Source organism: Bos grunniens, chromosome 1 (genome assembly GCF_055505025.1).
Source record: "Bos grunniens cultivar Pamir isolate PY7600 chromosome 1, Bosgru_T2T1.0, whole genome shotgun sequence".
NCBI classification, from domain to species: domain Eukaryota; kingdom Metazoa; phylum Chordata; class Mammalia; order Artiodactyla; family Bovidae; genus Bos; species Bos grunniens.
This window is the reverse complement of record NC_141165.1, coordinates 99,676,327-99,689,165: the sequence shown is the minus strand read 5'-3', so window position 1 is coordinate 99,689,165 and position 12,839 is coordinate 99,676,327. Positions and strand designations below refer to the sequence as shown.

General features: G+C 35.3%; 1 protein-coding gene across 9 annotated transcripts in view; it reads right to left on the bottom strand.

The window, feature by feature from the left end:
• The window catches only part of CD200R1 (CD200 receptor 1), a 64,137-nt gene that overhangs the window by 39,299 nt on the left and 11,999 nt on the right, over window positions 1-12,839 (bottom strand). For all 9 annotated transcript variants that reach the window (XR_015165643.1, XR_015165644.1, XR_015165645.1 and 6 more), the window contains exon 2: window positions 2,843-2,923. Coding sequence is in view for 4 of the 9 variants with exons in the window: in XM_086406403.1 (XP_086262529.1) it covers window positions 2,843-2,923 (81 nt within the window). In the remaining 5 variants the exon portion in view is untranslated. The remainder of the gene's footprint in view (window positions 1-2,842; window positions 2,924-12,839) is intronic.

Here is a 12,839-nt window from a genome sequence, read left to right as displayed (position 1 = left end):
AAAAGCAGAGACATTACTTTGCCAACAAAGGTCAGGCTAGTCAAGGCTATGGTTTTTCCAGTGGTCATGTATGGATGTGAGAGTTGGACTGTGAGGAAAGCTGAGTGCTGAAGAATTGATGTTTTTTAACTATGATGTTGGAGAAGACTCTTGAGAGTCCCTTGGACTGCAAGGAGATCCAACCAGTCCATTCTAAAGGAGATCAGTCCTGGGTCTTCTTTGAAAGGAATGATGCTAAAGCCAAAACTCCAGTACTTTGGCCACCTCATGCGAAGAGTTGACTCATTGGAAAAGACTCTGATGCTGGGATGGATTTGGGGCAGGAGGAAAAGGGGATGACAGAGGATGAGATGGCTGGTTGGCATCACTGACTCGGTGGAGATGAGTTTGAGTGAACTCCGGGAGTTGGTGATGGACAGGGAGGCCTGGTGTGCTGCAATTCATGGGGTCGCAAAGAGTCGGATATGACTGAGTGGCTGAACTGAACTGAACTGGAGGCCCATGGAGAATTCTGCCTCTTAAACCAGACACAAAATTCTCCTACAACTAAGCAACATTCACTGTCTAAAGAAAAATACCTTGGTAGGAAAGTCAATTTTCCCTGCAATTTCTCATACCAGAGATAAAACCCACAAGTTGTAGTGTACTCTTAAGTGTGCTAAAATTATATTTTTCAGAAAAGAAAAATATTATGCTTGTTTTCAGAAGTAGTCCTATGATCATTTTTATAATACTGGATACATCTTTTAAACTTAGTTAATTGCTATAATAAGTCATTCAGTTTTATTATCTCCATTTGGTATCTAGTTCCTATAGAATTTCAATTTCACATCAAGTATCATGTCTTCAATTATAAAAGAAAGCATCTCTCTTATTTAGTCCTTCTTGAAGATTTGTATATACCAAAGTAGTACAATAATCATTTAAAGCTTCTGATTTATGGTTCTATGATTTCTGTCTTCAATTTCTTCATATGAAACCAAATTTTCTTTTAAGTTTAGAAAGATTATAGTTTCACATTAACATAAGAAGTCTAACTCTTTCAATATGTACATATACAGACAGTCCCCAACCTGGGATAGTGTGATTTAGGACTTCTTTTTTTCACTGTACAATGGTGCAAAAGCCATATACATTCAGTAGAAACTGTATTTTGAATTTTGGATTTTGATTGCTTTCTAGGATAACAATAATGCATTATGGTATTCTCTTGTGATGCTGGGCAGCACAGTAAGCCACAGTTCCTAGTCAGCTACACAATCACAAGGGTAAATAACTGATACAACTATTCTGTACCCATACAACCATCTTTTTCACTTTCAAAAGGTACAGTATTCAATAAATTACATGAGTTATCCAACATGTTAGTATGAGATAGGCTTTGTGTTAGATGATTTTGCCCAACTGTTTAAAGAAGGCTCAGCTAAGTTTTGATGTTAGGTTATTATTGTTGTTCAGTCGCTAAGTAGCATTCAATTCTTTGCAGTCCCATGGGTTGCAGCATGCCAGGCTTCCTTGTCCTTCACTATCTCCAGGAGTTTGCTCAAATTCATGTCCATGGAGTTGGTGATGCCATCCAACTATCTCATCCTTTGTTGCCCTCTTTTCCTCCTGTTAAGTAGGTATTTTGACTTATGATATTTTCAACTTAGGATGAGTTTATTGAGGCATAATGCCATCATAAGTGATGGAAGATCTGTATATAGACTGAATCACATGTGGACTGTTTTTAAAGACATATTTACAGTAGAAAAGTAAATTAGTTATTCATTATATTAGTTTCCTAGAACTGTCTTGATATGTATCCACAAACTCGATCCCTTAAAACAATAGGTATTTATTCTCTCACATTTCTGGAAGTCAGAAATATATCAAAGTGTTAGCACAACCATGTTCCTTCCAAAGTCTCTAGTAAAGAATCCTTTTTTTGTTTCTTCCAGGTTTGAGTGGCTACCAGAAATCCTATGTGTTCCTTAGTTTGTAGATGTATCATTTCAACCTCTGCCTCCATCTTTACATTGGATTTTCCCTTGTGTCTTCTCCTTTTCTTTTCTATGTCATTGGACATAGGGCCCACACTAATCCAGGATGATCTCATCTGAAAGCTTTAGCTTAAATACATTTTCAAAGACCCTTTGTCCAAATGTACCCATATTTGTAGGTTCCTGGTGGACAGATCTTGAGGTGGAGGCACCATTTAACTCACTAAACTCAAGCACTATGAGTGCCTTCCCACCCCTCAGATTAATAATTTATATAGTCATTTTACTTATTTGAGTCTGCAGTTGACCTGAAATCTAATTTTTCTAAATAGTAAATAAGTAAGTGTAATTAAAAAGGATATTTATTGAGTCCAAGAATGCATTTTGAAATCACTAGAATTATTTTTCCATGAAGTGCTCAATGTAAAATATATTACAAAAATAATATTTTAAAATACAAAGAAAAAGTTAACTGTAATGAGAAACAAAAATTTGGGAGACAATAGAGCTGGACAAGGGCACACAGAAAGTAAATTAGTAACATCTGCGAAGGCCAATATTTTTAAGTTCTCTAGAGTAAACCTAGTAAAACTATGATTTAAAAATAGAATGAAAAAAATTGGTGCTGTGCCCTTGATTTACTTCATGATGACAGTCTTGAAATAAGTACTAAATAAGCACAGAAAATAATTTCAGAATGAAAAATTTACCATTTTAAAACATAAGCAGTATTTCATTTTGACAATTTTAGCTAAAATAATCTATAAATAACTTAAGACAATTCAAGATCTCAAAGTGTAAAAACTGCAAAAACATCAAGCACTCTTCTATTAGAATTATTATTAAAAGATGAGCATTACCTGAACTGTAATTACCATTGTCCAGCTGCTGCATTGAGTTGTTTGATGTTTTAGTTCCTTCCATTCCTGCACTTAAGCATTCTGAAAAGACACATGGGGTAAAGAGAGAAATACACATTAGCATTTCTCACTCCCGGAGAAAATCACATTTTTTTTCACATTCCTTGGGCCATTTGGGGATTGCAGTTGCCAATAAAAACATGAATTATGACAGGAAAGCAAACATCTCAAAAAAATTTATCCTGGTATGAACTTTTCACTTGATCTTCCTTCCTATTTGGCATACCCCCATTTTAGGCCCACAGTACCACTCACCACCCTCCGGTCTTATATCCAAGTCAAAGCATTTCTTCTTCTAGACTTCAATGCACTTAGTCTATCTCCAGTTGTGAAAAGGTGTTTTACTATGTTACAGACATTTCAGGCACCAGTGAGGAAGGAGAAGTTTAGCACTGATGTGTTGACTGGATGCTGATATAGAACAACAAATGAAAGTCGCTCAGTCGTGTCCAACTCTTTGCAACCCCATGGACTATACAGTCCATGGAATTCTTCAGTCCAGAATACTGGAATGGGTAGCCTGTCCCTTCTCAGAGGATCTTCCCAACCCAGGGTTCAAACCAAGGTCTCCCACATTGCAGGAGGATTCTTTACCAGCTGAGCCAGAGCAACAAAGGAGTATCCTAAACACTGTTGAAATCACATCATATAGACAAGTGTCTATTAAGTTCAAATTTTACAAGGCAAGCTCCAAATGAAAAATGTTAGTAAGCATTTTTTGAGTAGCAACTCCTGGCAAAGTACTCGCTAAGCACAGAAACATCATAATGAACAATACCCTTTTCTCTCTATGAGCCTGAGGTCCAGGGAAGAAACTATCTGTATAAACAATGATAACATAAAGTTTTAGTGTGAGGTAGATATATACATAATGTCCAGAAGTTTAAAAGAAGATGTTTTTAACTCTAAAACAGCAGGGGTAAAGGATTAGGAAAGACTTCCTACAATAAACGATATTTGAGCTCAATCTTAGATGAGGAGTTTTCTAGGAAAATAAAAGGAAGAAGAAAACTGCACACAAAGAATGGCATTTAGAAGAAGGCATGAAGCCATTTGGAGGTTTCAAAGAACTACACATGGTTGGGTATTGCCATTATATGAGAAAAACTGGATATATGATTAGAACTGAGGCTGGATACTGGCAGGCTCCAACTGTGGCAGGCTCTAATTGTGGAAGGCATAAAACTCAAAGTATTCACAAGGAAATAATACATTTCTAGTGCATCTACAGTATCTGAACAACAAAGAGAAACATTTTAGGATAAAATTCAATGCACAGTGGGTTTTTTGGAGAAATTTTGAATACACTGAAAGTGAATTCGCTCAGTCGTGTTTGACTCTTTGCCACCCATGGACTGTAGCCTTTAGAGTTTAAATATGATGGCTTTGTTATTGACCAGTGATCAAAGATGAGCAAATTACCTGGAATAGAAATATGTGCCAGGCACAAGGCTAAGTGTTTACACAAAATGCACTTGATAGCATTATTCCCGTTTTGCCAATAAGGAAGCTGAGCTTCTGGGACATTGACTCCTGGTAGGCTACAGTCCATGGGGTCACAAAGAGCTGGACACGACTGAGCAATGTCACTTTCAGTGTATTCAAAATTTCTCCAAAAAACCCATTGTGCATTGAATTTTATCCTAAAATGTTTCTCTTTGTTGTTCAGATACTGTAGATGCACTAGAAGTGTATTATTTCCTTGTGAATACTTTGAGTTTTATGCCTTCCACAATTAGAGCCTGCCACAGTTAGAGCCTGCCAGTATCCAGCCTCAGTTCTAATCGTATATCCAGTTTTTCTCATATAATGGCAATACCCAACCATGTGTAGTTCTTTGAAACCTCCAAATGGCTTCATGCCTTCTTCTAAATGCCATTCTTTGTGTGCAGTTTTCTTCTTCCTTTTATACACGACCCACTCCCTTTTAGCTACTATTTACTTAAATAAAACATTGTTTTAAAATAATTTTTGAACACTTAGGAATAGATTTTTGCTAATTTGCATGTTATTTATTTCAGTCTCTCCATGTCGACAGGTGATATCATCCTCATTTTACAGATGAAAAAATTTAGACTCACCTTGATGAAGCAATTTGGCCATAGTAACCCAGCTTGGGCTTAGCTGGTGGCTCAGATGGTAAAGAATCCACCTGCAATGTGGGAGACCTGGGTTCGATCCCTAGGTTGGGAAGATCGCCTGGAGAAGGGAATGGCTATCCACTCCAGTATGCTTGCCTGGAGAATCCCATGGACAGAGAAGCCTGGTGGGCTACAGTCCATGGGGTCGCAAAGAGTCAGATACAACTGAGCAACTTACACTTTCACCCCAGTTTATAAGCTGCTCCAATTGTCAAATTTTTCTTGTGTGAATAGTTCTTGCGACAGTGGGCAGAAACGAAGAGTTGGTTCCTAAGAAATACACTAGGATAAATACACTACCTATCCGTGGCATGCTAAGTCACCTCAGTCATGTCTGAATCTTTGTGACGCCATGGACTGTAGCCCGCAAGGCTCCTCTGTCCATGGGAATTCTCCAGGCAAGAATACTGGAGTGGATTGTCATGCCTTCCTCCAGGGGGGTCCTCTCAACCCAGGGATCGAACCTGTATCTCTCAAGTCTCCTGTATTGGCAGGAGGGTTCTTTACCACTAGCCTCACCTGGGAAACCCAAACTTAACCCAATTAAGAGAGTTGGAGAAGCAAGTCCCAGCCATGTTTCTGTAGAAACAACGAGAGACAAAGGTCTGAAAGAGCACATCAACAGCAAGTCCATAGAATCAGGATTATTATAAAGACACATGGGCACAAGCATTTTGAATTCTGAATCTGAATAGGAAAAGCCAAGCTAAGGAAGAAGATTTGAGACATTTGCCAAAATTCATGGGCCAAACCCACCACTCCCTCACTAGATTGTAAGCTCCAGGGGGGCAGGGATTTTCATCTAGGTTTTTCATTCTTCATCCTCAGTGCTTAAAAGAGCGGTTTGCACAGTTTCCTGGCATGCAGCTGGCTTAAGCTGGCTTAAAAATTAAGGTCAACACAACCCTATAGTTACAGACAGTTTACAGAAAAAGAAGTATACATGTCTCCTAGTCATTCAGAAAAAAGCTCAACATCATTTATGGTAAAAGAAATACAAAATAAAACTACTCAGAAATGCTATTTCTCACTTATAAGATCATCAAAACTAAAAAACTGGAGAATATACTCTGCAAAACTGTAGAGAAATAAGTATGCCAATATACTGCTGGTTGGAATGTAAAATGTTACCACTTCAGTAATGGAAAATTTGACAATAGCAGTTACATAAGCATTTTCCTTTTGACCCAGCCATATCACTTCCCAAAAACTATCCCAAAGCTATATAGGCAACAGTTAAAATATATTAATATATATACAGAAGACAGGTCATTGCTACACTGTAATAGCAAGACTTCTAGAAATAATCCAAATCATAGGGAACTAGTTTTCTAAATTATAGAACATCCACAAAATGAAGTACAATGAAACCCTTAAAAAGAATGAGGAATATCTTTATAAACTATTATGGAGTGATCTCCAGGACATATTGTTACATAAAAGAAGTAGGACAGATAAAAGTGTATATAGTATCAAATTCTGTGATATGCAGCTACACTAAAGCAATGCTTACAGAAAAATTAATAGCTTTAAATACTAATAACAAAGCAGGAATTACCTAAAGAAGTTAAAAACAAAATAGAAAGATGAAAATAATAAAAGGAAGAGCAAAACTCAACAAAACAGAAAACAAGTAATACAAAAATTAACAAAATTAAAAGCTGGTTCTTCAGGAGTTCCCTGCTTGTCCAATGGTTAGAACTCAGCACTTTGACTAGAGAAGTTCAGATTCAATTTCTGGTCAGGGAACTAATATCCTACAAGCCACAGCACAGCTCAAAAAACAATAGTATGTGAAGAATGTTTATAATCCAATAATTTTAAAAATCAATTAAAAAAAAACAGGCAAGTGACTTGAACAGACACTTTACCAAAAAAAAAAAGATTCAGATTACCAATAAATACACAAAAAAGATGTTTAATATTAGTAATCATAGAGGAAATGCAGATTTAAATCAGTGAGATAATGATTATGCACCTATTACTATGGCTAAAGTTAAAAAGACTGATAATATATATTGGCAAAAATGTAAAACAACTAAAACTTTCACACATTATTAGTGGGAATATAAAAAAGTATAACTGCACTAGAAAATTTATAGTAGTTTTTTCCAAAAGTCAAACACATGCCCACATAAAACCTTACCATTTCAATCCTAAGTATTTACCCAAGAGAAATAAAACTATATGTCCACACAAAGACTTGTGCATGAATGTTCACAGAAGTTTTATTCACAATAACCAAAAGCTAGAAACAACCCAAATGCCAATCGGCAGATAGCTAAGTTATCTGTATAATGGAATACTGTTCAGCAGTAAAAAGGAACACACACGAATTGATGAATCTCAAAAATCATTCCTTTGAGTGAAATAAAGTAGACACAAAAGAGCACATATCAGACACCACAAAAAGAGTAAACTAATATAAAATGCTAACTAATCTATGCTGACAAATGGCAGATCATTGGTTGCCCACAGATGATGGGTGTAAAAACAAGGAAGGACTACTAGCATACATGAAGGAATATTTGGGGAACGATGGATATGTTTTTTATCTTGTTTGTGATAGTAATTACAGAACTATACGACTGTCAAACCTCATCAAATTGTAACTTTTAAATGTACCCAGTTAATTACATATAAATTATCCCTCAGTTTAATTAAAAACAATGTCAGAAACATCAGGTTTTAACACACATAATATTAGAACATGCATCTACACAAATAAACATGAAAGAAAATACAAATGAAAACCACTTGGCACTGGAAATAATGTTTAAAAAAACCTTTTCCATCTAAGTCAAAATCATCAGTAGAAGTAAGATTGTTTTGTGATTTGACTACTAGTGAAACCTCTTAGTCACTTTGAGCACTCGCTTTGAGTTTCCTTTCCCAAATCATCATTGTCATATGCCTGAGCAACTATACACCGCCCACACAGGAGACATTGTATAGGCATGACTATGCAAACACATACTCCAAAGCCTTCCTCCAGTGAGTGAAAAAGGCTCTCAGAAACAGCACATGGTTTTCTTGTGTGATTTAACAGATTTTATCTATACAAAATCCTGTGCTTTGCTGGGCTGTACTGACTAAAAAAGTTAGAAATAGGCATTTCTAATATTTCACAATTCCTAGTAAAATCCCTGATTTAGTAACTGTTTATTAACCAAAGTAGAACATATATTATGCCATAATTAATCAATATAGTGGCTTAAATTATTATTTCTAATATATGCAGGTGGTAAACAAAAAGTAAAGATTTTCTGCTGTTTCATTCATTTGCAAGGTTTGGGGAGAATACAAACAAGCAGTAAGGAGCCCGAACAAATGAATTTAAGCTGAAAGAATCCTAAAATTGAAGCAAAACTATAGCCTAAAATATTTGGCTATGCTCTAATAAAATGACCATATAGCTATAAAAGAGAATAATGTAGAACTTTATTTTTACATTTCTTTTAATATTTCTCTCCAGAACTTGAAACTTCTATGCTAGTATTGACCTAATTAAAAGTCATTTTTATGGTTTTTTGTGGTATTTACATCTTTATTTGTCATCTTTTCGTTATTTAACATTTAATGAACTTACTATCGAAATACTTTTTAAAAAGAGGAACATAGAATACATTAAAATATATTCAATATATTTCAATACACTTAAATCTGTGCTAATATTCTGATATTTTACACAAGGAGGACCAAATTATAGAATTATTGCATTTTTCATTTGGTGTTTCAAGCTTCTGACTTCAAAACTGCAAATTATCATAACAAATACAGAACTGGATCATTTTGAATAAAGCAATGGTGGGAAAATATGAGAGATTTGAGTTTTACTTCACTCTGCTTCTTTCCCAAATTACTTAAAATAATTAAATTTATATACTCTAGTTCTCCCCTCTGCAAAATGCAGACTGTCATTCTTAATAAGTAAGGAATAACTAGTGAAAGGCATCTGAAGAGCACTACAAACTGAGGTTTAAAAGCCAGTAAAAAGGAAACTACATTTCTCCTAAAGATTCAAGCTTCATTTTAAATAAATGCAACTCTGAGACTGAGATCTTAATCACACAAAGACCCGGAAATCAAAATCACACTGCTAGAACAACCTTATTTAGCTATACTGAGCACGTAACTTTTTCTAATCACCAGTATGGTAAAGTCAATACAGTACAGAAAGCTTTATCATAACTCTCTGGCTTCAGAAAACTTAAAATATCAACCTTAACATTTTAGTTAGTATGTTTGTACTGTGTTTTATAAAACTGCATGTTGTGGATAAAGGTTAGACATACAAGTATTATTTCCCAACAGTTTTTAGAGTTATGAATGGATTCAAACAAGAAGAGACCTTGAATTGTCTCCTTTTTTTTAGAAGTTCTGAAAATAAGATGAATTGTTAGCCAAATAGTCTAATTGTATTTCTTTCTCTAATGCAATAATTTTCACATTGGGAACTAGTGGAAATCCATGATAGTCAGCCAGAAAATCCATAAACTTTGTAACTTTGGGAGAAGTTTTACAATAATGTACCATTTTATTTCTGATATATAATTTAAAAGTACTACCACCCTGTAGGAATAATTGAAAGCATAGCCAATTTCCCCCCACATTTTGTTATTTTCTAAATAGCAAACAGTAATGGAGAGACAAAACAAAACAACAGTTGGAATAACAGACTCATGTTATTTTTTTCTCTACTAAAGCTACCTGAAAAGTAATGCAGTAATTTTATGAGAAATATTGCACGTAAAGGAAATGAGCTCTTTTTTTCTGCCTCCTAAGATGATGATCAGTCTTTCACTACTAGTTTTCACTGAGATGGTGTCTGAGTGACCACCTATCACATGTATTAGAGCTTTTGGACTGGTGGAGGGAAGCTGGAAGCTGCATTAATAATACTTATTTATTCAGTTACAATAGCTAAGCCTTAATAAATGCCTGTATCATGGAGCTTTCAATCCAATAGGAATAATACACAGTAACCAAATAATCACACAAGTATATGAAACTGTAATAGCAATAAGTGAAAAGTATATAAAATGTACTTTGAGTAACTTATAGTAGTACTGAGGTGATAGGCAGCCTCTAAGATGGTCCCTACTTTCTTGGTAATTGTGTCTTTATAAATCCTCTCCTCTTGCACGTGGGCTGGATAGGACTTCCCTGGTGGCTCAGACGGTAAAGCGTCTTGCTTACAATGCAGGAGACCTGGGTTCGATCCCTGGGTTAGGAAGATCCTCTGGAGAAGGAAATGGCAACCCACTCCAATACGCTTGCCTGGAAAATCCCATGGACAGAGGAGCCTGGTGGGCTACAGTCCACTGGGTCGCAAAGAGTCAGACACGACTGAGAGACTTCACTCACTTCTAACAAATGCGATGCAGCAGAAATGATAGAATGTCAGTGCCAAGATTAAGTTAGAAAAAGACTACGGCTTCTACCCTCATGGTTTCTCTCTCACTCACTCTTGGGTCACTGTGAGAGAATAAATATTTGTCTGCGGGTAGTTTATTATGCAGCAAGAGGTAATTGATACAAGACCCAATGAACAAGATACTGATAATAAGAAAGAGAATGAGAAACAGAGCAGTCCAAATAGAAGTACTTTTATATGCAGAGAATGTGTATCTGGAGGGAATAAGATCTGAAGAAAGACTGGAGCTAAAAAAAAAAAATGTTTCAGCTTTTGCTATTAATCTAATCTTCCATAATGATTTCAGATCTTTTTCCTGAGACAAGTGTATTTTCCTATGGAAGGAGAACAGAAAAGAAAAACAAATGCTTGCCAGGAACACATGTATACCTGTGGCGGATTCATTTTGATATTCGGCAAAACAAATACAATTTTGTAAAGTTTAAAAATAAAATAAAATTTAAAATTAAAAAAAAAATGAAATGTCTTTTAAAATGAAAACTATCTCCTTTATGTGTCTCATGGCTTAATATTTCAATTATCATGATCCTTGCTTCCAAAAAGGAAAGAAACTGAAATGTAAAATAAGAGATTTGGGCTTCTTTTGTGGCTCAGCTGGTAAAGAATCTGCCTGCAACATGGGAGACCTGGGTTCCATCTCTGGCTTGGGAAGATCGAATAACAATTGGGAAGATGGAATAACAATGTCAAAAGCTGATCCTGGTAACACAATACATCTAATTTGTGTTCTTATACTTTAATTTATGAACGTTATTTACATTTTAAAATACATTAACTTAGTAGCACACAACACCTAATTAACTGTTCGGTAAACAAAACATTGAGTAGAAACCCAAAGTTTTAGCAGAGACAAAACTAGAAAAAAACACCACAATTAGAGTAACAAAATCAACTAGCCTTTTGGCTAATGTTAAATAAATTTCCATTTATTACCTCTGTAATATTGCACAGATTACTCTCTGAAACAGTTGCTCTATCTACATTTATGGGAATTTAATATCTGATAGGAATAGGCATTCAAATTCCTAAGGGGAAGAATGATTATATCATTGGTAAATGATACTGAGGGAACTAACTAGCCACTTGGGAAAAAATATGGATAGGAAACAGTGCTAATAAAAACCATATTGCTGGGACTAATTTTTGTGTATGTGACAATAGTCACAAAGTCTGCATCATTTTAGTAGGACACAGTATTAATAAAAGTCATATTGTTGGGCTAACTTTTTTTCAGGCAATTACCATCACACAGTCCAAAACTAGGTAATGAAAACAAATTTGTTCCCTACTCAAGGTAGATGTTGTACAAATGTGTATCAGTGATCACAAGGGTCAGTGTTTTTGGTGAATAGATAGTGAATATATACACATATCAGATATACAAAGATATGGGCATACCATATTTTACTGCGCTTCACTTTACTATGTTTTTTACAAATTGCAGGTTTATGGAAACCCTGTGTTGTGAGATGATGGTTAACAATTTTTAGTAGTAAAGTATTTTTTAATTAAGGTGTATACATTGTTATTTATACATAATGCTATTGCACACTTATACACTACAGTGTAGTGTTGTTATTTAGCCTCTCGGCTGTGTCCAACTCTTCTGTGACCTCTATGGACTGTAGCCTGCCAGGCTCCTCTGTCCATGGGATTTCCCAGGCAAGAATGTTGGAGTAGGGTGCCATTCCCTTCTTCAGGAGATCTTTCTGACCCAGGGATCAAACCCACAATGCTTATGTCTCCTGCATTACCAGTAGATTCTTTACTGATAAGCCAGCAGGGAAGTCACAGTATAGCGTAGACATAATTTTTTTCTTTAGACAAAACTTTTACATGCACTGGGAAACCAAAAATTTGTGTGTCCCAGTTTATTGTGATATCTACTTTATTGTGGTGGTCTGGAACCAAACCCACAATATCTCCAAAAAACACCTTATATTCTAGGATATTAATGCTTATATAGTTTATAATTCTTAGAAAAAAACAAAAAGTTGGTCTGTAGGGGCCAATTAAATAAGTTATGAAGTAATATCTATAAAAGAGCTTTGGAAACTGTAAAATGATAATTATGATATAATTTTTTGAATGTTTGTCAAATTCAGACATAGTATTAAGTGCTTTATATATATAGTTTAACTCAATCCTCACAGCAATCCTAGATACCATCTCAGGGAGTTTGGGTAAATTCTCCCAATTTAAAAATATTGGCAGCTAATTCAAAATTTCAAAAATATTACATGAGCCAGTCAAAAGTGTCTCTAAGCCAGATCCAGCCCATGGACTGCCACATCACTGTCTTTGATGTGGAAATTAAAGACAAGGCCAAATTGAGAGTCTTGAAACATTTAAAATTAGG